Below are 27478 nucleotides of genomic sequence, written 5' to 3'. Positions count from 1 at the left end.
GAAAACAACCAATTTCACTTGGACAGCACCTGAAGAAAACCTGAGTGAAATTCATGTAAGGTGACATGACACTTTAGGGACTAAATACGTATTTTGAGAAACAATTGTGGCCAGCATTATGGTTGGAGGAAACCAGGCAGATCTCAGGGAAACCCTTGACCATCTGCAGGTTGCTGCCAGACCTTTCTACATAACAGACCAGAGAGGAAGCCAGCATGAGCTGGATTGAGCTTACAGCAACTGCATTGATGCTTCTTGATTTCAATCTTACCAGCATTTCTACATGAAAACTATTCTCTTGTGAACAGGGTCGCACCGAATTACCTCCCTTCTTGTCACTCTCCCATTTAAAAGGTGTATTTATAGGAGTAAGCTATGGTTAGGAGGGACCTCAGAAAATGCCTAATGGCAAGTTTCGGAGTTAAGGTGGCATATACTACATGTAGTTGAAGACTTAACTTTAGGAAAGAGCTTCAGTTTCTAAACTTATTTGGGAAGACCAGGATAAATGTTATTTTTTTAAAATCAATTTTCAGGTAATTTTAAAAACCTGGCCCTAATTAAATACAACAGACGGCTTCAGCGAACTCTTAAGTAGAAAAAAAATAGAATTGATTCAAGTGAATCTCGAAGGCTGATATATTGTTATTTTTACGTTCTATTGCATTGAAAATATTGTCACTGTTGTGACATAACCTACATACTGCATGTTTTAATAGGTCAGGTGCCACTTCTCGTAGTTTCACGTCTCAAAAACTAATCTTGTTAAGTCACAGTCCCGGTCGAGCAACAAGGGAGATAATCCAGTGCAACCCTATTGTTTGACAGAATCCTGACTTGGAAAGGTTCCACGGAACACAAAAATGACATACCATCCAGTGTTAGCCTCACAGTGGGAGTCAAGGAAAATCAAAACATCTCCAGTAGCAGCCTTAGCACCGGCTAATCGCGCACGTATCAATCCACTCCTTCCCTTTGTTCGCTTTATTTTTACAATCCCATCTGGCCAAGTCTCCTGCACATATTTATGTAGTTTTTCTCCCAATTCCGCTGGTAAATACAACAGATACAGTCTTATTTCATACAGTGCTTCCTCACTAAACCATCATGTGAAACACACCGGACAGGACATCTTATCTTGTACAACATATGACACCAGGCACACTACCACCTCTAACTGTCATATACTGACAACAGAAATGACAACCCCACTCAGACAAACAACACTTACACCAGACAGGATACCCCACAACAGCCACACTGCACTGACCCCAAATAAGACATCACACCCAGGCACACTACATTTACACCAGAAAATATACCACACCCAGGCACACTTCACTGACCCCAAATAAAACATCACACCCACGCAAACTGCACTGACCCCAAATAAGACGGCACACTGCATTGACCACAAGTAAGACATCACACCCAGGCATGCTACATTTAAACCAGACAGGATACCCCACCCAGGCACACTGCACTGATCCCAAATTAAACATCACACCAAGGTACACTGCATTGACATCAAACATGATATTCCACTCCTGACACCAAACATGACACTCTAACCAGCACACAACATTGCCCACAGCACGACATCACACCCAAGTGCACTGCATAGACACCAGATATGACACCCCACTTGAGTCCACTCCATTACCACCTCTTATGACACCTCACCTGGGCATATTGCACTGACATGGGACTTATATTGAAATAAATTTATTACACATGCATCATATTCACATATTTTGCATTACAATGGAAAAATGATAAAAGCCAAGAGGTGGTACCAGATACCAACCATACAAAAATTGATTTCAAATGACCCTTTTCTCCTTAAAGAAAAATTGAAAAAAAAAAAAAAAAACCTTACAAATAGCCTTTCAGACTTTTTTTTCTGAATTTTCCATCATTTTTATGTTTTCTTCAATGTTGAATCACTGAAAAAGCCAACAGCAATGTTCTGAGTGTGCCCCATTTCAGGAAATCTGAAAATATATCGGACAAAAACTTACGTCTGTCACTGAAATCGTCCAATAGAATAACTTCATGAAGATACTCTGGGGGAGAGCGGTTAACAACGCTGTGAGCTGTCCTTAGTAACGGAGACCATGCCTCATTATGAAATATGATGATAACGCTGGCTGTAGGTAAATCAGTAGGATACTCTATCTCTTTACATCTGTAAGTATAAAAAAGGAACAGAATGAGGCAGTCATGAATGCTTGTAAACTTGAGTACGGCATTAGATAGTCAATAAAACAAAAATAAATGAGATACTCCCCTCCTCCTTTTTGTAGATGAGGGAAGATGGAGACAAAGGAATCAAAATCAAGAGTCCAAAATCTGTAAAAAATGTTATTTGAAAACTAATCAGGCTCTGAAAATAATTGTGTTTATTTATTTAATTGGTTCGTCAAAATTTATTCGTTGGCAGCTGGCATTACGGTGGGAGGAAACTGGGCAGAGCGTGGGGAAACCCACGACCATCTGCAGGTTGCTGGAAGACCTTACCATGTACGACCGGAGAGGAACACAGCATGAGCTGGACTTGAACTCATAGCAACAGCATTAGTGGGAGGATCCTGGTCCATTGCGCTGCGCTAATACCCTCCACTAGGGAGCAAATACGCCCCCCCCCCCCCCACTCCACTTTTAACAAGACAGGCCCCCCTAAATAGCTGAATGAAATATACAACATGTGGCATTACACCACATAATCATTGGTGCATTCGTGTTTGTGTCACGTGCTGTATTGCTTACAGTCGACAGATGGTACTTCTGAGGTATCAGGCAGGACAATCCATCAGTGGGTATATATCCACAAGTGACATCTGTGACATCTGTGACATTTGTGATATCCCACTTTCAACAGATCAGAAGTGATGACTGAGATTTTCCAAATCAATGAGAACCGTTCAAGTGAACAGGCTCAAATCCACAGTTGGCAGGGCCCGAACTTCAAGAGCATCATTATTTGGGTCACTTTAAATCGTCTATTTACTTATTTTCAACTGCAAAAAAAAAAAATCTAAAAAAAAAAATAAAGGTAGTTTTGTGTGCAGTTTTATGTGGTCATAAAATTCACCAATGCTTGATGTAGTTCATTCTTTGTGATTTTTTTTACCGTTTTCTTGACAAAGTGTTCTTGTTACTTTCATTCAGTCATAATATTCCTTGAAATGTACATTCACCCGCTAATGTACGTCACACGCAAAACAATGCACATGTAGTGTATGAGAGCATTTTCTCTTGGCTCTAGTTAGTTTCCTTCACCCGCTAATGTACGTGACACGCAAAACAATGCACATGTAGTGTATCAGAGCATTTTCTCTGGGCTCTGGTTAGTTTCCTTCACCCGCTAATGTACGTGACACGCAAAAACAATGCACATGTAGTGTATCAGAGCATTTTCTCTTGGCTCTGGTTGGTTCCTTCACCCATAATGTTCCTGATATTCAGAGCAATGTACATGTATGACAGTTTCTTCTGGGCTCTGGTTGTTTCCTTCACCCATAATGTTCCTGATATTCAGAGCAATGTACATGTATGACAGTTTCTTCTGGCTCTGGTTGTTTCCTTCACCCATAATGTTGCTGATATTCAGAGCAATGTACATGTATGACAGTTTCTTCTGGGCTCTGGTTGGTTTCCTTCACCCATAATGTTCCTGATATTCAGAGCAATGTACATGTATGACAGTTTCTTCTGGGCTCTGGTTGGTCTCCTTCACCCAAAATGTTCCTGATATTCAGAGCAATGTACATGTATGACAATTTCTTCTGGGCTCTGGTTGGTTTCCTTCACCCATAATGTTCCCGATATGCAGAGCAATGTAAATCTATGACAGTTTCTTCTGGGCTCTGGTTGGTCTCCTTCACCCATAATGTCCCTGATATTCAGAGCAATGTAAATCTATGACAATTTCTTCTGGGCTCTGGTTGGTTTCCTTCACCCCATAATGTCCCTGACATGCAGAGCAATGTACATGTATGACAGTTTCTTCTGGGCTCTGGTTGGTTTCCTTCACCCATTAATGTTCCTGATATTCAGAGCGATGTACATGTATGACAGTTTCTTCTGGGCTCTGGTTGGTCTCCTTCACCCAAAATGTTCCTGATATTCAGAGCAATGTACATGTATGACAATTTCTTCTGGGCTCTGGTTGGTTTCCTTCACCCATAATGTTCCCGATATGCAGAGCAATGTAAATCTATGACAGTTTCTTCTGGGCTCTGGTTGGTCTCCTTCACCCATAATGTCCCTGATATTCAGAGCAATGTAAATCTATGACAATTTCTTCTGGGCTCTGGTTGGTTTCCTTCACCCATAATGTCCCTGACATGCAGAGCAATGTACATGTATGACAGTTTCTTCTGGGCTCTGGTCGGTTTCCTTCACCCATAATGTTGCTGACTTGCAGAGCAATATACATGCATGACAGTTTCTTCTGGCCTCTTGTTGGTTTCCTTCACCCATAATGTTGCTGACTTGTAGAGAAATGTACATGTATGACAGTTTCTTCTGGCCTCTTGTTGGTTTCCTTCAACCATAATGTACGTGACATGCAGACCAATGTACATGTATTGTATGAGAGCGTTTCCTCTGGGCTCTGGTTGGTTTCCTTCACCCTTATATGGGGTGCATACGAACTTCATAAAAACTAAAACTAAAATAACCTCTGAAGTTCAGAGAACATTCCTCTAATATGCCAAAACATGCATTAAGTCTGGGAACAAATTTGGTGAGGATTTGGGGTACATGTATATGTATATACAGAGGGTGAAATAAATTAGGCATTTTAGGAGCCACGTGTACCTAAAATATGAGTCTTGACTCCTAGAAATCTAACATTCCTCTTTGCTGCACATCTTTGAGTCTATATGGGCAACAAAAAGACCGCCAGCTCTAGAATAAACCCTTTAAATTTCAATCTCTGATATACATGTATAATATGTCTAATAATGAATATCTTTATATTTTGTATCCTGTTAAATACTAAGATTTGAAATCCATCAGGTTCGAAATTATTCTAAACGTTACTTATATTTGTCTTTTCTTTAGATGTCAAATAAATCATGATAACCCATACATTTACCATGGTAGCATGTTTGTATGGCCTTAAATATCTCACCTATCACATTTTAAGCTATCACAGTTTAAATTATCAGCCTATCACATTTTTAATTATCAGCCTATCGCATTTTAAATTATCAGTCCATCACATTTTAAGCATGCTTCAAAATGTTTTAACAATCTCATAACATGTATTATCATGTCTGATAACTATGGTTATACCAGTTTTAATTGTCATTTTATGGGCAGAAGAAACCTTTCATCAATCTTTCAGGACTGTATAAACACTTGAAAATCATCAAATCATCGAGGAAAACGTGAGCTATCCTGGTAATTTTGCCACTTTAAGAAATATTTACATGATCAGGAAGCCTTGAAAAGCAAAAAATTCATTAGAAACAATGAGATTGGACAAAATAAAAATGTGAATTTATTTCATTTTAAAACGCAAAATTAAATTGGTGTGGCCTAACTCACGGATCACGAATCCCCTTCTACAGCCTCAGCTGCACAATACAGCACAATATGCTACTGTTGTACCTAGCTAGAAGACTGAAATCAAATACTCTACGCCAGATTGATTTACATATCCTATCTAATATTGCTCTTTCAAACCTTTATCCTATTCACATTACCTATGCAACAGCTGTCACATGATGAGCGACAACAAATGGGTCATGCTAAACCTAATCCAGATTTCCACTTCATTTTACAAATCGGATCGCATAGTAAAACCTTGTGAATATTGCCTACCTAAATTAACTTCTTTTCTTACAGCTTGGACAAGCTGCTCCACAAGTTTATCTGACTCTCGTTTTCCTTGTTGATCAGTTGATCTCTTTGTTAATCAGTTAGTTCATCATCTTGCTTTGTTGATTAGTAAGTCTGTCTGCTGATCAGTTAGTTTGCCTATTGATTAGTTGGTTTGTCAGTTGATCAGTTAGTCTGTTTGTGGATCAGTTAGTCTGTCTGTTGATCAGTAGGTCTGTCTGTGGATCAGTTGGTCTGTCTGTTGATCAGTTCATCTGTGGATCAGTTAGTCTGTGTGTTGATAAGTTAGTCTGTCAATCAGTTATCCTGTTTTTTAATCAGTTATTCTGTCAGTTGATCAGTTGGTCTGTCTGCTGACCAGTTTGTCTGTCTGTTGATCAGTCAGTCTGGCTGTAGATCAATTAGTCTGTCTGTCAATCAGTCAGTCTGGCTGTCTGTCGGTCTGTCTGTGGATCAGTTTCTGTTGATCAGTTAGTCTGTCTGTCTGTCTGTCTGTCTGTCAATTAATCAGTTGGACTGTCTATTAAACCATTCCATATCATGAAAGAGCATAACTCAGGAAATGTGACTTCTGCTTCTGCTCTGGTGGTAGAGGCAAAAAGTGAACGAATTATATATGTAACTTTTAGATGAAGTCGTTCTGCAGATACAGTGGTTTAATAGTTTACTGGTGAGCAGACCAACAGAAGGACGGACAAAAAAATATGCCATAATATGACATATACACAATATGAGCATATAAACATTCTCAAAACTGTAATGGTAAAAATTGTACAATCCAGATTGTTAACATTGACAAATCATAGCATATTATCGTATTACTGTATTCCACCTAAAGTTTACCCATTTTCAGGTGGCAAATGTTGCTTGATTAAAGCCTGTCACATCAGCAAAATGTGTTTTTTGACTAATTTTGATTAATATCTTACGAGGAAAGTGGCATTAAAACTGTCATCTTAAAGCCTTTATGAGCTTCAGAAAGTGCATTATTAGATATAGGCAGCAAGCCTTAGGCATGTTAGGTGAAACACAGTGGATTCTAGTGACGTCTGGTGTATATCCAGCTATCAATACCACATGGTGACAACTAAAAGAACCTCCTGGAACTGCGCGACCTTGATCAATATACATGTATAATGCTAAATTAACCTGAATACCAAACCATGGATTCCAACAGCCCAGGCACAACGCACACCTTAATCTTCATACTTGCCACAATGGGCAGGGCGGATACCGTTTTACACACGCTCAAGGCCACTCGACAATGAGACAATAAGCACATGAGAACATTTACACAGCACAAGACCAAGTCCGATCAAAGGCTGTTGAATCAGATGTTTACATATCAACTGAATATCATATTTTATGCTAATGGGCAAACGGGACCATAGGTTGATATATTGGGCTAAAGTATATTCATCCAGTGTAGGCAGAAAACCAAGATGGTGATCACTGAATTAAACGAGAAAAAAAAACAACTTCCTGAATATAACTGCTGAACAACCCATTCCTGACTAAATATTGATCCATAAAACCATAAAGAATTTACAGCTACAAGTATTTACATATCTGGCTAATATCTCCTCAAATAACTTTCTCATTGCTATAGCTCTGGGTTTGGCCCATACTACATTGCTTATTTACTAGCTGTGACTATTAAGGAAGCTGTTACAAGTTGGTTACTCTCTCTATCAGTCGGTCGGTCAAGTTTCTGACATCTAATTTTTCAATATGGACCATTCATTTTAAAATAAAAAGAGCCTACATGAGTTCAACACTACACGAAATCTGACCTATGACCTGTAACAGCTAATGTGAATTTGTGCTTGGGCATGGGGGTAGGGGTTGGGGGTGGGGAATAGGGGGAGGGAATTTTGGGATGGTCTAATAGTGATTTAGGAGAAAAACTGGTGTATGAATATTTGTGCACTAAAGTGTGCTTAGTAAGATCATAAATAATAAAAAGAGCCCTGCCGACCTACTTTATGCACATACATTTACTGTGCTGGCTGATTACACGCAGATATATATATATATATATATACATGTATATAAGTATGTAAAATTTTTCCTTCATAACTTCCAATGCCATATGAGTAGCAACAAAGATGCTATACCTGTTAACTCTGCCATTTATCTGTCCACAGTCCTGTATATTTATCGGCAAGCCCCCATTATTATCAACCACTTTTTGCTGTCTACAATCCGTCCCTCCCAGATACATGTGTAAGCCTCATGGTTAGTACTAGCACATATATACATGAGAAAAAAAAAAAAGCTGATGTTGCAGATTATAATTAGCTTCCTCCTATTAAGACAGCCTGTGCGCAGCTAAATTAAGCTACATGTAAATCTTCAGGCACATGCATTATGCATGTAAGGCCGTGCAGTAAGACACACCTGTCTGGATAGGTCAATAGAAAGAATAAAAAGCTGTTAATGTCACAAACTGCATGCCTTTACACATGTGTGCTTATAACATAAACCCATTCAGGTAATTTCTGTCAGGGATGGCAAGGTGTGTATTCATGAACACACATCACAGACCCGTCATCAAAACCATGACTTCTGAGCGATGCAAGTCAGGGTGTTCACTACCCAGTGGTATATAGGGCTCTTCAGTAAACTGCTACATGTATATGTCTGTACACGTACGATCTAAAATTCTCTTCAGTTACTCACTGCTTCTTAAGATCCATGGAATAGCACTGCTGACAGTACATTGTATTGCACATTACTGACATAATGAAATGAACAAATGAATGCTTGAGGTTTAACATCGTGGTTAACAATTTTTTCAGTCATATGACGATGAGGAGTCATTAGGTGTGTTTACATATACTGTGTCTTTTTGTGGCAGGGCGAGCCCATGCTGCCAAAGTGCTGCTGAAGACACCAGACATGACACCCCACCCAGTCAAAGTAATACTGACACCAAGCCGACCCATCATCTTTCCTTGCTTTAACCTCTCAGTGCTGAGTGCCAAGCGAGGCAACAACAAGTACCATTTTTAAAGTCTTTGGTATGACCCGAGCCAGGTTTGATCCTGTGGTCTCCTGACTTTGAGGCAGACGCTCTAACCATTAGGCCACTGAAGTGAACACCTTTTAAAAATTCATCATATTCAAGTGTAGGTGATTACCAGTAGAGATTGCTATGAAGTTGGGTGTCCCAACTTGCCATAGATTTCTCACTTCAGCGTCAGAATTTAGTATGACCCGTGGCGGTACTGACATAATGGTCGAAGAGTAATAGTCATTAGTCATCCAATGTAACAGCCATAGAAACACAAGGGCCCTTTAACTGGAAGCCAGCATTATGCTGAGAGGAAATCGGGTTGAGCCCAGAGGAAACCCTTGACCATCTGCAGGTTGCTGACAGACCTTCCTATGGATTTTTTGCCCAAAATCTCAGGTACAGCCTTTTTAATCAAGCCAATGTACCGGTATCAGTACAGTCCCTGTGTCTGGCCTACTTATAATATGTGCACAGTCCTTATAGGTCTGAAGTAATCGATATGCTAAAATTCCTGCATGTAGGTGCGTCTGATTTTCTGATATCACAAAACTTGCAAGGTGTGAATACTAACCAGAAATTTTCAGTAAGTTGTCTTTTGCACAAATGTAACATGATTGTGTTGGCTGACTTTGCATGTTTTTTAACTTCCTGTATTTCACCTTAAAGGTAGCATTAAGTTTTTTCAAGTGACACATTTTGCTTGATTCTGTTTGATTCATTCATCTGACATGTCTGATAGGGCCACTTAAAAGTTTTTTGGGAAGTTTGATTAGGGTTTTATCAGAAATGTAGTAATTCATTTATAACGCCACTGCCAAATGTTAACTCGTATCAGAAACCCAGGTGTCATTTGACAAAGCTAGATCTAATATAAGCACATGTAGGTTTACATGGGCTGTCATGGAGAGACTAAGTGTCTCGTTGAAGTAGGTTGGTTTCAACGCCAACAGATACATACAATGCTGCCTCACTACAACAACATATCATTGACACCAGACATGATGCCTTGGTCGGCCAAAGTACAGAGTACTGACACTTAAATATTCCTAGGTAACCATTTTTAGAAGGGTGCTGCAAGCAGTCCCTACAATTAATATGCACCCTGCCCTTTTTTTGTCATGCACAATTAAAAGTAAGTAGATCATGAATAAGGTAGAGGCTACCTGCAGGAGAGCCATTTCAATGAGACTGTAGTCAACTGAAATTGCCCCCCTGCCCCCCTTTTTTTTTCTCTAAGAAATGTTCATTTGAACCATGCCCCTATTGATTTTCCTGCCTCTACTGACTTCTAGCTAGGGGCTGCACCACCTAATCCAACAAGTACGTGGCATATCCTGTTACACTGACGGTCAATAGGTCTATTGATAAGTAGGCCTACTTTGATAATCCAAGTTTTGAAGTCTTAATCAGAAATAGCCTCGAACTAAACTTGTGTGCAAAGTGATCAATACTAAATAAATTTGCTGTCCATAACTTAATGCTATATATATATTGAATATTATAACACAGACATATATAATGGAGCTGGCCCCGCACTAGCAGCATCTTTTTTTTTTTTTACCTGTATCTAAGCAGATGAATAAAGGTATAAAGGCTTGATTAACAAAGTACAACTAATGTTGTACTGTCTATTATCATTTACTTATTTATTTATTCCACTGGTGTTTGTGCCAAGAATATTTCACTCACATAACAGTATCTGGAACCCGCAGGAAACCCATGACCCTCCGCAGCTTGCTGCAGATCTTCGCTCTTAATTATGACAACAGATCTTGAAAACAGAGGATATTTTGTCTACAGGAGAACTTACACACATAACCCACCCAAACAACAGCAAAATAGCACTAGCAAATTTTCTCTTCTAATGATCTCATGTCATTACTAGATTGGGGCCTCCATGGCCGAGGGGGTTAGCACGTCAGCGCGGCGCAATGACCCAGGAACCTCTCACCAATGTAGTCGCTGTGAATTCAAAGCCTTGCAGCAGCCTGCAGATGGTCGTGGATTTCCCCCGAGCTCTGTCCAGTTTCCGCAGGTTGCTGGCAGACCTTCCCATGTACAGTACATGTATATTACTTAGTAATAAGTAATTCTCTTTTTGCAGACTGACAGTGGTAACTGCATGAGATTCATGGAAACAGATCTTTCATTAACCCCCTGTGATAATAGTACCATTCTTTTCTCTTCCCTGAAGATTATTCAGGGGGATGGGGGAGTGGAAAGGAACAACTGTCTTGCCTCTGAACCTACCTGAAATAGTCTGACATATTTTTCACACGTGTGACTAGGGATGGATAATTTGGCTCCATTTGGCATTATAATTACTTACCGGTACCCTACCTAGCCGAAATACAACATATACTGTGTATGGCAATCTTACACAATCTTACACCTCACTTTTACAGCTACAAGATTCAATTCAAATGTCAGCTACATGTAAGTCCAATGCTACAATCGCCATTAAATTTGTGACAGTGATAATGACTGACATTTGTACTGATATCCCAATAAAGTTAATGACATTGTGCACTCAGACCACCCCTTAAGTGAATGGTACATGCTAAAAGACAGGAGGCCAAAGGAAAAAAAAACCAGACAGACTTACCAACAGACAGACAAATACTGGACAGAAAAAAAAAACAGACTAATCGACAATTTATACTTACTTTGGGTCGCGATTATCGCGTAGAGATCTTTCCAATGATATTTTATCACTGGCAACAATATTAAAGGCCTCTTTTTTGTACAGTTCCTCTCCTCTCTGCTTTTCATCTCCTTCCAAGTTAACCGGCTCGCCGTTTTCCCCCGGCCCTTTCCGAGAACGTTCACTTTCTTTGTAAGTTATGAATCTGTTGCGCCGGAATGTCAGAGTTTCGCTGTTTGAGTCCGATCGCTTGCTCCACGAACTGTTATGCCTGTAAACAATGAAGTAGTAAACAAGGCCGCATGTGAACAGGAACAAGATCAGCATGTTCCATGGTATTTTCCTGTATCTGAAAGACCGAAAAGTCGCCATAATGTCAGAATTATTGCAGAAGTGTCATTCAATTCGCTTTCCTGGATACCCTCCGTGTTGCAGTGACGCCAACACATCAACTACGCCATGGTCGGAACTCTCTCTTACGGAAGGTAGAAAAGAACGCGGTCAAAGGTTAGACTTGTTGATTCAGGGCATTGATTGGTCCGTCGACAGCCAAAACTTTCACTTTCGCCACGTCAGACGCACAATGATCAAACAAAATCAATCTGCATGGGCAGTCCGAAGGACAAGTAAGTTTCAAACCCACGGTTCATCCGAAAGATAGGCAAGTCGGCTACGAATATTTAAAAGTTGTGTGTATCTAAGCAGTGTGTATCACTTGTCAGAGGCCGAAAATGTATACCGTAACATGACTTGACAAATGACTGTTACAACAGTAGCAACGAAATCTGGTTTCATGCGCTCAAGTAGCTGCGAAAATCGACCAAAGAGAGCGCCCTGGAGTGGTTCAACATTGCTAAATGTACTACCTCCATATTCTATAAATGTCAGAACGAATATGTTAAATAAGGAGGGGCATCATTTAGCTAGCTGAATATATTAGACAGCCGTCACTTAAATTAGCAAGAACTATGCTGGTAATCAATTAACCTTTGTTAACCAAGCGTACGATGAGAGATTCGGCCTTCAGCACTTATCCACATGAATCACTCATGCAGATTTGAAGATCGGACAGACTGCATGTTTCAGTTACTCCCATATTGTAACCTATATAGAATGAGATACTGGTAAAGCCACTTTTAAAGGGCAACTGAGTTGATGCTGATTAGTTCAAGTGGAAATAGGTTTTCCAGGGTTAAATCATATGGCTTTGGTCACGCTTGAATAAATGTACCATACCCAAAAGTCAGCGTAGGCAAAGCATAGTCTGGACTTGCCTATCTCTCACAACAGCCAAACAGAAAAGCTTGTGTATCCCTTTAAGTACCCAGAGGGTACGCTTTCTGTTGCAAAGCTATAGCAAACGTAAAGCTACAGCAAATGTTGGATTAGAACTCAAATGACGAGAATCTGTTTCACGCCAAGTAGTATTATTTTGTGGCAAGTTACAGGCCTCAATAATATTACAGTACCATAATGTACATGTATATCTACATTAAGACAGATTTATCTTCATTGTTTTGAGAGCTCGAGATTTGACCAAAATTCTGCCAAAAAGCAAATTCATGAAAACACTGATTTTCCATTTAGCCCATGTGTAAGACAAAAGAATGAGGTTTATTTATACCTATTTACATGGGAAAGTGAATCCTGGTAATTCTCAAAACTTTTATAGGACTTTTCACAATCTTTGAATATTCACAGTTGTGCAATGGAGACTGCTGTCTGGACACAAGCTGGCCCAACTGTAAAACTGGTTTTCCATACATCTAAGACTAGAAACATGATGACTTCTGTTTAGTTATTTTTATTTATTTGATTGCTGTTTGATGCCATAGTTTTTTTTACTTATGTAATGGCTGTCACTTTTATGGGAGGAGGAAACCAGAGTGCCTGGAATAAACGAGCACTGGCAAGTTACCAATTAACTTTTCCAGGTTTGATATACAGACTTGCGCATCATATTTATAAAAACCATGTGAGTTTAATCAAATGTAAGATTGCGCAAAATGGCTCCAAGAGTGTCATTGGTCATTTTTCATCATGTCACCATGGGCAAAGCATCCAGATGATCCTGACCCCCAGTCATCAAGGCATTCTTTTTTTGAAAGGGAACGAACAACATATACTAGTTTGTTGATTATTAGGAGTACAAAAAGACAAAACTGTGCAAATCTTGAAAGTATCTACTACAAAAACATGAATTTCAAAAGCTTCCCATGCTTAGTATTGGAGAAATTGTAGAAGTATACCAGACGAACTGCTCTCATAAAACTTACTGTTCACCTTTATTTATTTATTTGATTGGTGTTTTACGCCGTACTCATACGGCGGCCAGCAGTATGATCGGAGGAAACTGGGCAGAGCCCGGGGTAACCTACGTCCATCCGCAGGTTGGACAGACTTTCCCCACATACGGCTGTTCACCTTTAATACAGTTTATTCTCCACCCTACTTAAAAGCAAGTGATCCAAGAAACCAAAATATGAATGGAAAAATGAAAAGTGTATTTTTGGTACCTGTGGATTATGATATCTTTTAATAAAAGTCACCCTAAGATACTGAAGACACATGTACACATGTAACCAGATAAAGAAAGCAGAAGGGCAGACATTCACAAAACTTTATAAAAAAATCGATTTTGAACTCATGTTTCCTTGTAATATGACTTATATAAACAGTTGTAATAATATTACAAGAAATTTGTAAAACAATTTGGAAAAGAGACATAAATACCAAACACATTAAGGTGCCAAAAAAATTATGTTTATTTAAGCTTGATATTCATCATACATTTATGTCAATATACATACATTTATACAACAACTGTTTCTGTGGCCACTCCTCGAGGTCGGGAGACCCAAGATCAAACCCAGATCGGGTCAAACTAAAAATTTTAAACATGGTACTTGTTGCTGCCTCACTTGGCGCTCAGCACAAAGGTTAGAGCAAGGAAATGGGACTTTTTGGCCCGGAGTCAGTATAATGTAACTATGTGGGATGTCATGTCTGGTGTATTCTGCATGATATTTCAGTGACAGCAGCAGCACTATAGCGACATGAACTCACCCTGCTACCAGAAGAAACATTATATGTACACATATCTCAGGACTCCTCGTTGTCATATGACTGAAAATTTATTAAGTACGTAAAACCCGAAGCATACATACATGTACATAAGTTAAGCAATACTGAAAGGGATACATATTTATTTAAGACTGACATTAATCAACAATTTAAGTTCAAGAGTAAATATCTCTAGTTTAATCATGCAAGACTGGACATTGTGAAATAGTTTTTTGATTGGTAGAGAATATCCTGCACAGTCAGTGAGTGTTGGCTCATGACGAAGTGTTGACCTATGTTTACCAGTATGTATTTAGTTTGGAGACACATCGAGGGAGGTAATACACGCATCACTACACAATGCTCCCTACACATAAATACATGTAGTTGCAAGAAACTCTCTGGTTTTTGAAGGCTTTTCCAGGCTGCTTTGAAGAAATATTCTTCACTCCTGCATGTGTGAAGACATGTAAAATGGCCTTAACTAGTTAAACTCTGACTTTCACAAAGCAGTCTACTAAGCAATTATAAAGATGTCAGAAAACCAATATTGTCAGCCTGTTGACAATGAGACTGAACATTTAAGATCGGACAATATAATAGCGAGGAATTTTAATTTTACCTTTATTCTCTTGTTGTCGTCTTTGGTACAATGTACCTGGGAAAGAGCAGTGGTCTTTGTCAGGCTTAAGCTTAATTTCCTTGCTCTCACACCTATCTGTCAGCGTACAATGAAGTGAAAATTCTTGAGTGCAGTAACAGATTCCAAATCACTGAGTCTGCTGATAGTGGAATCACTGATATCTGAGCCTGTTCACAATGAGTTACTGGTATAGGATCCTGCTTTAAAGGAATCACTGATTTCCAAGCGTGGATATCTCAATCTGTTGTCAGTGAGTGGCATTTGAGCATACTGACATTTAGCCTAAGCCATCTGATCCTGCTGCCAATGAACCACTCATATCTGAACTTATTGCCAATTCGACCAATCATATCTGAGCTTATTGCCAATGGACCAATCATATCTAAGCCCGTTGACAATGAACCACTCATATCTTAGCCTGCTGACAATGAAAGACTTATATCCGAGTCTGATGTTGACAATGAGTCAATGATATCTTGGCTGTTCACAGTGAGTCTCAGAGTCACAGGTTTGGAACTCCTCATAATACACAAAACGATCTTCAATGATGAAGATGACGAAGACGATGAAGATAATAAATTCTGCTTGCTCTCATCACATCACTTCACAGCCTGTCTTCTTCTTCTTGTGGCTCTTACTACGTGTATGTGGACTGTGAACGGGAGATGGGCACATGCCACCTGTTAACATAGTGAGGAATGTGTTTACACACAACACATCATTGATTTTGTACGATTTCAATTCTTAAACTTTTCAAAAGGATTTGATATTGGTTATAACATTACTTTGCTCACATCTCAAAACTGTCCCATTGCAGCTGGAGCTTTCAAATGTGGATATACAATGTATTAACAAAAGTATGAATTTAAAGGTAGACAATGTAAATTTGTTCGCTTTGGATTTAGCACCTCTTTATAATGTTATTTCAATCATAATAACAGGTCTCAAAGCAGCTGGGCATTTTATTGTGGGTATACAGGGTATTTAAAGTGCTGCCTCACTGGAACATCATGTCAAAGACACCACGCATAGTAACACCAGACACCAATCAAGGGAATAACAATACTCCCAATCTTGTTAGCTCAGATGGTTAAGATGCTGACTTTGTTGCATGGTCGAATCCAACCCTTACTGTTTTGGCTGCAACTCTGAAACAAGAAGTTTGTCACCTGCCAAGCAAAGGTCGGTAGTTTACTCTGGCCACTCCTGTTTTTTTCACTGCTCAACCGGACGGCTGTCAATCATACACGTGTGAGTGAAACATTCTTGAGACCAGCGTTAAACAGCAATCCATCAATCCATCAATCAATCTGCAGTTTATTAGGCAGGTGCAGCCACCACACTATAGTAGATATAAAGACAAAGGGTTATGGGTTTTCAATTTTTCATACTGACAACAGAGTGATGTCCAAATGCAAAAAGCTACTCACCTATCTTTTAACATGGTAGCATTTGTGTTCGTATAAATCTACGGGCAGACTATTATTACTGTTGCAAGATTTCACACCAAAAGCAAAATTTAGAAGATTAATCTAATCTTGTTTAAAAATGGTTTTCTATATTATATGCTACCCCAGGTAAAAGTTCTCACATTAACCCTACCCTGTTCTAAAATGTCATGTAAAAGGGAGCTCTCTCTGTTGTTACAATGTTGTACCCTGAAATATGTGTATTGCTGGTGGTTAAGCTTACGTAGAGTAACGGAGGACAGCGGGCTGGTGTAAGTGTCCCACAAGTCAGTCTGCACAGTGTACTTGTATTGAGGTCTCTTGCTGGTATCTAACTGAGGGTCCCACCAGGGCGCGGCCACATAACGAACACCCTGAAATTATACAACAGACACGAGCATGGAGCCTAGTGACAAACAGCCTGGAATGCTACAAGAGATACGAGCATGAATTTAAGTAACGAATATTACCAGATATGAGCATGGAGCAACATGTTGGTTGCATTAGAGAGGGTCATTTTTTTTTTTTTTTTTTTGTGGGTACTGGGAAGAAACTTTCAAGTTCCTGGGTAGGATTCATTTGTGAGGGCAAATTCTGATTTATTTATTTGATAGGTATTTTACACCGTACTTAAGAACATTTCACTTATATAACAGTGGCCAGCATTATGGTGGGAGGAAACTGGGAAGAGCCCGCGGGAAACCTTCGGCCATTCGTGGAGGAAGCCAGCATGAGCTGGACTTGAACCCACAGTGACCATATTGGTGAGAGGCTCCTGGATTGTCGCGCCACAGAGGATTGACCTTTGGCCACAGAAGCCTCCTAGGCAAATAAATGATAGTGCAGATATAAATTCTACATTCAGAAATGTTCTCGCAGATAGCCCACCTGCCCAGTGCTCTGTTTTCTCTGCGGAGTTGTGTTCTCTAGCTGTGAGAACATGGCTTCTTTTTCCTCTGTCATTCTGCCATCTTCTCGCACCTCTTCACAGAAGGCCTCAAGCTGTTCTGCACTCGACTCCTTGTAACACACTGAAACAAGACGACCATATAACTGCATTGAAACCACCACATAAATGTAGTGAAACAAATCCACCATACAAATGTAGTGAAACAAACCCACTACATAAATGTAGTGAAACAAACCCACCACACAAATGAAGTGAAACAAACCCACCACACAAATGTAGTGAAACAAACCCACCACATAAATGTAGTGAAACAAACCCACCACACAAATGTAGTGAAACAAACCCACCACATAAATGTAGTGAAACAAACCCACCACATAAATGTAGTGAAACAAACCCACCACATAAATGTACTGAAACCACCACATAAATGTAATGAAACCAACCCACCACATAAATGTACTGAAACCACCACATAAATGTAATGAAACCAACCCACCACATAAATGTACTGAAACCAACCCACCACATAAATGTACTGAAACCACCACGTAAATGTAATGAAACAAACCCACCACATAAATGTAATGAAACCACCACATAAATGTAATGAAACCAACCCACCACATAAATGTACTGAAACCAACCCACCACATAAATGTACGGAAACCACCACATAGCTGCACTATGATCAACAATATATCTAAGGGGACACCAATTTTTTGGTGTTTTATGTGCAAACAACCTCCAAAAGAAATGCCAAAATGGAATAAAAATAAAACTGAATATCTATCTATTTATTTTGGCTGATCTTGATGTTTTCATGATTTTTTTTATTTTCCGAGGCTTTCTTATCATGTGAACATGTCTTCATAAATTGCCTAGATAGTCAGTCTACATTTTTCCACAAAGTACATTATTTCAAATTTTATTTTTCAGTTCTTGCGACACAAAACAAAAAAAATCTTCTTGTACCCCTTAAACAACAACCCAAATTGGCGTGGCCTATCTGACATTTAATCTATCTGAGCTGGTGTCAGTGACACTTGTAAAATTCTTCATACTGCCTGTTCTCCATGCTGCACACACAACTGTACAATGGCAGTGGGCGCCCGCGTGAAGTGTTATTCTCTGGACTGACCAGTAAGGTGGCAGACACAGGCTCAAGTCAAGCTCTCCCTGATTCAGCTATGGTGTTTAAAAGCAAAGGGTTTTGTCGGGTACCTGGCTAAGGAAGGTGGTTTATTCAGGATACTCTGGATTTCTCTATCCTTAACCTCACCAGCATCACATAGCAGAAAAATGCTGAGGTCAACAATAAAAAAATAACAAAATAAATATCTAGTTTACTCTTGGCACCTTTAAACTTGACCTGCATGACATAAAAAAAAAACACAATTCTTGTGTGAAACATCCAAAATAAATTATGCCTTACTGAGAGCTTACTTGATTTATTCTATCATTAAACCCTCACCGCTGTGGCAAAACAGAAAACTTCATCTAGCTAAGCATCCAAAATAAATCAGTTTATTTGACAATGACCAGCATTATGGTGGGAGGAAATCAGGTTCGGAAAAAGTCATTTTTCGCTTTGTGTGAATGTCAGTATCCTATGCCCTGCACTAACTTAAGCGAACGGATAGATGGGAAAAGCGATCGCTATATGACCTCCGCTCATTACGAGGGGGGACATAATTACATCTACACCCGTTACTCATACCTGCCAAAAACATATCTGTGATAAGGTTGAAATGTTTGAAGTTGATGTAGCATCCAGCACTTCTGTCTGCCATCTCCTCATAAAACTCCTTCACGCCGGACTGGTTCTGAGCTTGAACTCCGTACACCTGTTCAGAGATACATGAAATATTTGTGTTTTACTTCTTAATATGCAGTACAGGGTATTTCTTAATGTAGAAAAGTACAAAAAAACTTTTAAGCTTTCTTGTTGTTTTGAACTAAGGTTTTTCTAAGACCCCAGCAGTCCGACTATCATGAAATTAACAGTGATAACTGTCAATTCAGCTGTCATGCCTGTTTGGGACAAGAGTCATTTCTGAAAATTTTCCACCACTGAAGGCAAATATGATTAAACAGTAGGTTTAATAAGAAAATAAACATCCCTCAAAACTTTCTTCACTACGGTACCCTTACCACCATAATCTTTATTTTGGTGTTCCTTTTCATGTATCTTTTACAGACAATAATAAAAGAAACATTTTTGGGGGGCATCTTTGCTAACTTGTACCTACAATGTGGGTTTATGCATATTTTTCGGCATAAACATTCTCCTTCAATAATATTTAACTGAAAAACTTTGTTGTCCCGCTCGTTCACCCGCCACCATCTCAACCCCCATGCCACATTGGAGGAAGGCAAGGTATCCCTGATGAACTTCATGTAAGACCATCTAGAAATCCCATCAACTTACCTTGACATCCATACCCACGAGGACATCCAATTCCTGGTGCCAGTTAATTCCCTGGTCCGTGTAGCCTGGGGGGTGGGGCTCACAGTCACCAATGACAACCAAGGCTTTAGCAGCTTCATCTGACCAATCTAAGGTCTGTGCTTTCCGGAGGACCCACTCATAGCACTACAGAATCAGAAGTACACATATACCCTAATTACTCAGTCTTTTCGCATATTAAAGAGCAACTTTCAGTGCAATTTATGCACATTTGTAATTTGATTTTGGAGACAAAACTACATTGGGTAGATTGGCCAATTTTAACAGTCTACAACGAAGAATGTCTTCAGGATATGCTTGAATAAAAATTTAGCACCCATGTGAAATGGTTGAAGAATTACAGTATCATGAAAATGATGAAATCTAGAAATCTATGCGTGTTTACATGTAAGTGGCAAAAACCTTTTGTGACGTCACTGGGTCAGAAAAGGCTGCCGCAAAATCTGAAGTTTCAAATACAGTTTATTATGTTGATAAATAATCCAAAAAAAAAAAAATCAACAGTGCTTCATGGTGTTTCACTTGCTTTTTTTTTGTTTTCTTTTTTTGTGTTGCCTTTACAACATAAATGTGTACCATGTCAATGGTGGGGCCTTTGTGGTATAGTGGTTAGTGTGTTCGCACAGCACAACAGCCCTTTGGGCAGTTTAGAAAATTATTTTTAAGGGGTGAAATCTAGTAAATAAATAAATTTAGCCCAATCACAAGCTCTTTTTCCTTTTTTAGACAAAATGTTTGTTTAAAACACTTACTTCAGGAGTGTCCCCTCCACCCGTGGATGGCACGTCGTTTACGAATGCACACAGGCTGTCTACATCCCTTGTCAGATCCACCGAGCGAAGGACGTACTGAGAGCGTTGATCACAATAGTCCCCATGCGCTATCACTCCTATACGGATGTTCGGGATGTCCCGTAACAACCTGGTGCAAGCCTGCCGCAGCTTGGTACGAACCTGGATGCACAAACAAACAAATCAGGTACAGAAATGAATACAGAAGGTAAACAAACACAAAGTTTATTTTGTGCTTGATGTGCAAAATCACACTAAAAAAATCAAAACAACCAAATTTATATTAAGACAGTACTTACCTCAGTAAGACAGGAGTACATACTGCCCGTAGTGTCAAAGGAAAACACAACCTCTACTGGGCGTCCCGCCGAGTTAAAACTGCTCAGAACTGCCTGTAAAAAACAACACAAAGACAGTAAATTGCCTGTGATCACCCAGTGATGGTACTAACTGTAACTTCTTAGCAAAAGATACACTGACAATGTTACTGTACAAGGTATTATCAGTTACGTGGTACAGCCATTTCCGTATCCTGTCACTGAGTAACTGTGTAACAGATTTATCCTAAACAAGACCCAACAATTCAGCTGAAAAGACTGGCTATAACGTCAGTAATTCCCTCCGGAGGCTTCTTTCTTTTGACAGACGGACTCCCTAAACAAAGGGATATAACCAAGTCAACTTTTGTAAAGCAGCAATGTAATGTAATTGTCTTTTGTAATGCAGCAAAAACAATAGGAACAGATTTTAACGAGATTGTATTGCAGCAAAAAACGAAAGGAGCCAATTTTAACGAGGTTGTATTGCAGCAAAAACCAAAGGAACCGATTTTAACGAGACTGTATTGCAGCCAAAAAACCATAGGAGCCGATTTTAACGAGATTGTATTGCAGCAAGAAACCAAAGGAGCCAATTTTAACGAGATTGTATTGCAGCCAAAACCAAAGGGGCCGATTTTAATGAGATTGTATTGCAGCCAAAACCAAAGGAGCCGATTTTAATGAGGTTGTATTGCAGCAAAAACCAAAGGAGCCAAGTTTAACGGATTGTATTGCAGCAAAAACCAAAGGCGCTGATCTTAACAAGAGATTGTATTGCAGCCAAAAAACCAAAGGAGCCAATTTTAACGAGATTGTATTGCAGCCAAAACCACAGAAGCCTATTTTAACGAGGTTGTCTTGCAGAAAAAACCAAAGGAACCGATTTTAACGAGATTGTATTGCAGCAAAAAACCAAAGGAGCCGATTTTAACAAGAGATTGTATAGCAGCAAAAATGAAAGGAGCCAATTTTAACGAGGTTGTTTTGCAGCAAAAACCAGAGGAGCCAATTTTAATGAGGTTGTATTGCAGCAAAAACCAAAGGTGCCAATTATAAGGAGGTTGTATAGCACAAAGGCAGCAATCACTCAGGAACTTCATGTAAGATTGCACCTAAATGGTATTACAAGTACTGTTTACCTCTTATTACTACCAAGGCCTGAAGGATTTTGAAAGACACAACTACCATTAGTTAACAAGGGATATTTTCAGACAACGACATGTTCACAAGATTACATGCAACAAAAATCTGTGCCCAAATATTTATTTTATATATTTAATCTCTTTGATTAAAATATTAAAATATTAAATATTTTTTCTGCTGTACTCAAGAATATTTCACTTCTAGTACATCAGTTAGGTTTATGGGTGGAGGAAGTCGGAATGGCTGGATAGAACCACTGCTCCTTGCCAGGTACCAGGCAAACATCATGACTTAAAAGCAACAGCAGAACAGCAAATGTGGGATTTGAACACACAACTTCATGTACTGGTCAATGGCCTGATAACTGCAGCCAGCCAGCATAACAAACGTACATGAATGCCAATATATGTACTAGCTTAAGTACGCTTAAATCCAAGATTTCCACAATCCAACCTCTGCAAAATTACTGTACACATGTACTGTTCAGACGCAAAAGGGGAGTTTCAAGTTAGAACTCTTTTGTCACCAAAGGTAACAACAGTCCTACTGTGTCATGTGAATGGTGAAAAATGTTAGGCAACCTTTGTTGAAATTGATTTACTCATCACTTGTCTCACCCTTTTCCAGAGGCACAAAAGACACGTATTTACTTATTAGGAACTTTTTAGGTTCATAAACATTCAGATTCTCAACACTATCTTTTCAGTAAATGTGATAAACAACAGTTGCCTAACATTTTAACAGGTTACATGATACAGTTGAACTTCTTATACCTTCAATGATAAATGAGTTTGAACTCGAAACTCCCCTATTACAGAATCACACTTCACTAATGTTAAAAAATTGTTTTTCCATCCACATGAAACTTTTCTCACCTCTTTGGTTTCTTCAGATGCTTCAGCCTCAGTTCTGTTTGTATCATTATCTTCTGCAGGAACTTCGGGTTAATGTAAGAAATTTGGTTATATATGTGCACATAATAAACAATGACAAGGCCTGAAAACAACTGCCCAACATTTCTGAAAACACCGCTTTGAAGAAAGTGGTATAGGATTCATCTAGCTCCCTATTATAGGATATGTTGGTCAAATATTACATCCGTGGCTCAGTTAGTTAGTGTGCTAGCGCAGCGTAGTGACCCAGTAGACCAATGCGCTCACTGTGAGTTCAAGTCCAGCTTAGGCTGGCTTCCTCTCTTGAATACCGTGTAAAACACCAATCAAATAAATAAACAAATCAAATATCAAATGAAATGGACAATACGGTATAATGCAGATTTATTAGGGAAATAACTCCTTGTTTATTTTGTTTTTTTAGCGACGTTTCAATTTTATTTATTTATTGATTGGTGTTTTACGCCATACTCAAGAATATTTCACTTATACGACGGCGGCCGGCATCATGGTGGGTGGAAACCAAGAGTGACGTTTCAATGTTGGTGCATTAATTACTAACATTGTTAACAAGCATTAACATGTTTAACAAATTGGTACCTACATCCAAATGTCGCTAAAAACAATAAACAACAAGTTGTTATCAATATGAACCATGTCATATTATCTTCTTACCTTTTAATGTCACTCACCACAATATGACTGAAATATTGCCAAATTAACATCAAACCACAACCATGTATTCTAAATTTCACTGAAACAATGCATGGACAATTCACTTCAATGCAGTGTTTTCAAGAATATCAGATGGCAAATATTTTCAGGCTACTTAAATCCACTTAAATAAGTAATTTAAATAAGTCAAAATTAAGTGCTATAATTCAAGAAATAAAAGTCTAAAAACGAAGCACTTAAATTGCTAAGACTATCACCAAGTTGAATCCAATGATTTTTCATCCTGGAGAGGATAGCCTTGTGGCAGTCCATGTGGCTCTTACCAGATCATCAAGGCACAATCATTACATAAGGCATTAAGTCAAACAGACTGCATGATTGAAACGAACACAATAAAGGGAGGGAACATCTTGGATGAGAGGGTCAGCCAACTTACCTGTTGGGTCTGTTACTTTGAGGTTAATTACAGCCTCAGGTGTTACCCCAGCATCCATCAGTGACTGGGTGTCCGGTGTCAACAAACGACCTCCGTACTGAAATGATAGGTGAGAATTCATTATTTACACAAACAAATAAATTTTATTTATAACAAATGAAATAAGTGGCCATTAATTACCTGCCTGGAAAGAACACATTTATTTGTTTGTCTGTCCTAAAATAATTGGAAGGTCTGTCAGCAACCTGCAGATGGTCATGGGTTCCCCCCCACCGGCTCTGCCTGGTTTCCTCACACCATAATGCAGGTCACCATCGTATAAGTGAAATGAGTACAGCATGAAAATTCACTCAAATAAATAAATAAAATGATGCTCAAACAAACACAACTGCCAATTAAGAGGGGGAGGATGAAGTTGTTAAACTTATATCATCTTTAGCACTACTGTGGATCCTGGTGGCCATTAAACAAAAACAGGAAATATAATCTCAATGACAAAACATTAAAAAAAGACATTTTAATGCCGACCAAAACTAATAGTCAGTCAGTATGCAAGTTTCCTGTACACACATGGGTGGCTGCTTACAGTTTCACCTGATAGGAGTAGGTAATTCAAAGATTCAAAGGTGTGTCTCTACATATACCCTGTCTTCTTATGAGTCCATGCCGACAAAGTGCCGCCGCCGCTGAAGTATTATGCCGAAGACACCAGACATGACACCCCACCCAGTCACATTATACTGACACCAGGACAACCAGTCATGTTTTCTTGCTCTAACCTCTCCGTGCTCAGCGATGCAGCAGCAAGTACCATCTTTAAAGTCTTTGGTATGACCCGAGCTGGGTTTGATCCCGTGGTCTCCTGACTTCAAGGCAGACGCTATAACCATTAAGCCACTGAAGTGGTTGTGTACACATTTTAAAAATTCTTCATATAGGTGATTACCAGTAGAGATTGCTGTGAAGTTGGGTGTCCCAATTTGCCACAGATTTCTCGCTTCAGCTTCAGAATGGGATCTACATTGGTGACAGTTATCATGGAGCTTTCACCTGAAGGATCCTTGATGATAACTGTCATCTCTTTGGGGAAAATGATCTTGAAAATATAGTGTGCCGCTGTTAATTGGTATATATTTGTTTTTCATGACCTTTTTCTCAAAATCACAGATGGTACAAGTGTTACCCTAATTCTTCTAATTTTGGGACTGATAGTAGTGTTGACAGTAGAATATTACACTTCTTTACCAGCCTTCTGGAAAAGTAAAGATATGAGTATGTTGTTCATTAGATGGTGAAAACCATGTGAGGAAAAAGGAACTCAATATTCCCGCTACAATTACATATACATTGGTTAAAATGAGCAGTCCCAAAATTAGAAGAAATAATAAAATAATAATAAATAATAAAACAATTTTTGTTAACTTTGAACACATTTTAAGTTAATATTGTGACAAATGACAAAATTAAGGAAGCCTATTGGTGCCACTCTAAATAAATAATGTGTCCGTTTGAATGGATTACCAATTCATTTTGACAGAATAGCAATACGATTTGCTAATTCATTATAAACGGATTACTATTTCGTTTCAATGGATTATTTTTAGTTTAATGGATTACTATAAATATGGCTATTCTTTATGACGACTTCATGTAAGTGGCATGAAGTTTAACAGAGATGCTTGTGTACAGATGTAAACGTCTCATTTTGAGAACGGGCGTTAACTGCGACTTGTGCACCTTTTACTTTCGTCTTGGTTCATGCCATTTGGATATCCTATTGTTCTCCTGTCCATGGTATTTCATAAGGCAATAATATCGTTTTAACGGATAATAAGATTTCGTTATCACGGATTACTAATCCAATATAGTAATCCATTATAAAGAATTAGCAAATCTTATGGCTTTGCCGTGAAAACGTGTAATGCGTTAATACAGAGTAGCAATCTATAATCTATAACCAATCTATCTAATATCGAATTAGCAAATTGGAATCCGTTTTAAAAATGGAATAGTACTTAATTTGACACATTTTATCTATTCACAGTGGCACCAATAGGCTTCCGTACAAAATATACTGCTGCTATGGTTTTTTTTTGTGTACTTATTTCCTTTATTTTCCTGAAACGATCAGTATTTAGCACACAGCCTAATTTTATTACTCACATCCAAAAAAAATTACCAAAAAAAAAAAGAAAAAAAATACTTGAGGATTAGGGATGGAAAGAAAAGTCATATGTACATGTGAAATTTACAGGCAGAGATGGTAACCAGATGAAACGAAATGAAAAACAAAGGTGGAATTCTGACTTTATGAAACAACCAACATACTAGTATTGGGTGTCCCAGAAGTCGCGCACCATCTAGGTTGAGGTTGAATGCTTGAGCTACAGAGCGGTGTGTTGCCCCATCTCTTTCAAACATAAAAACCAATTCAGCTCTTTCTTGTACTGTTAGTTTATTAGCCATAATTAACTCTGAACGAAAGAAAAAAATTTAAAATCACTATTAAATCTGAAACACAGAAAAAAAAAATAAATGAAAATCTGGATGGTGCACGACTTCTGGGACACCCTACATAAAGAGTAAAGTTTGGACAGTGCATGGATATAAGTATTACCTCCCCTTTCAAGACGGTTTCCCGGCAGATTCCCTTGTAACCGATGGTGTCCGATTTCTTGAGAACTTTGCCCGTGTATTTGATGCGTACTCTTTCGATCCCAACACCTTCCTCTCCCGCAACATTCTTGTAGATTTTCTCCACCAGATCTGTCGGCTGAAGATTCTGAACTGATGTTCTCTACCAGACGGTAATTTGACGTAAACATCAATGAGCGACATCGTGAAATATGCAGTAAAATTTACGAGAAAAAAAAAATGACCAGCAGTTAGCCTGGGAGAAATTACAGCACAGCTGTAAGTATTAGCTGTTGAGATAAACCCAGAGCTACAAGTAACATAAAAGTTAGCTATATTAACTTACCTTATCCCGTCAAGCTCATTTATACTCCTAGCGAATCGCCGCCATTAATGCACCTTATATACTGGTAAGTCCCAGCTAAATATAGCGGACCAATCAAAATTTTAGAATCGCCCGGAGTCTATTTTTAGCAATGAACACGTGCTAGCTGCTTTCATCACAAGTAAGAATGTACATATATATATAAGAGAAG

At 38.8% G+C, this 27478-nt stretch overlaps 2 protein-coding genes across 3 annotated transcripts in view; both read right to left on the bottom strand.

The window, feature by feature from the left end:
* The window catches only part of LOC135478072 (probable N-acetylgalactosaminyltransferase 9), a 42470-nt gene extending 30503 nt beyond the window's left edge, over positions 1 to 11967 (bottom strand). For both annotated transcript variants that reach the window (XM_064758340.1, XM_064758339.1), the window contains exons 1-3: positions 11539 to 11967; positions 2022 to 2188; positions 873 to 1050 (exon numbers count right to left, since the gene is read on the bottom strand). In XM_064758340.1, coding sequence (XP_064614410.1) covers positions 873 to 1050; positions 2022 to 2188; positions 11539 to 11888 — 695 coding nt within the window. In that variant the 5' untranslated portion in view covers positions 11889 to 11967. The remainder of the gene's footprint in view (positions 1 to 872; positions 1051 to 2021; positions 2189 to 11538) is intronic.
* Positions 11968 to 15772: 3805 nt separating this feature from the next.
* LOC135478168 (uncharacterized) lies at positions 15773 to 27146 on the bottom strand. The gene is given in 13 exon segments (XM_064758439.1): positions 15773 to 15902; positions 16915 to 17044; positions 17559 to 17701; positions 19301 to 19427; positions 20012 to 20176; positions 20803 to 21003; positions 21141 to 21233; positions 21449 to 21495; positions 23802 to 23813; positions 24309 to 24405; positions 25255 to 25404; positions 26926 to 27105; positions 27108 to 27146. Coding segments are annotated over 13 exon segments (1470 nt in total). The 3' UTR covers positions 15773 to 15816.
* Between the last annotated feature and the right edge of the window lie 332 nt (positions 27147 to 27478).

Source organism: Liolophura sinensis, chromosome 11 (assembly GCF_032854445.1).
Source record: "Liolophura sinensis isolate JHLJ2023 chromosome 11, CUHK_Ljap_v2, whole genome shotgun sequence".
Classification (NCBI taxonomy): domain Eukaryota; kingdom Metazoa; phylum Mollusca; class Polyplacophora; order Chitonida; family Chitonidae; genus Liolophura; species Liolophura sinensis.
Note: the sequence above shows the minus strand (reverse complement) of the source record. Positions and strands in the feature narration are given on the sequence as shown.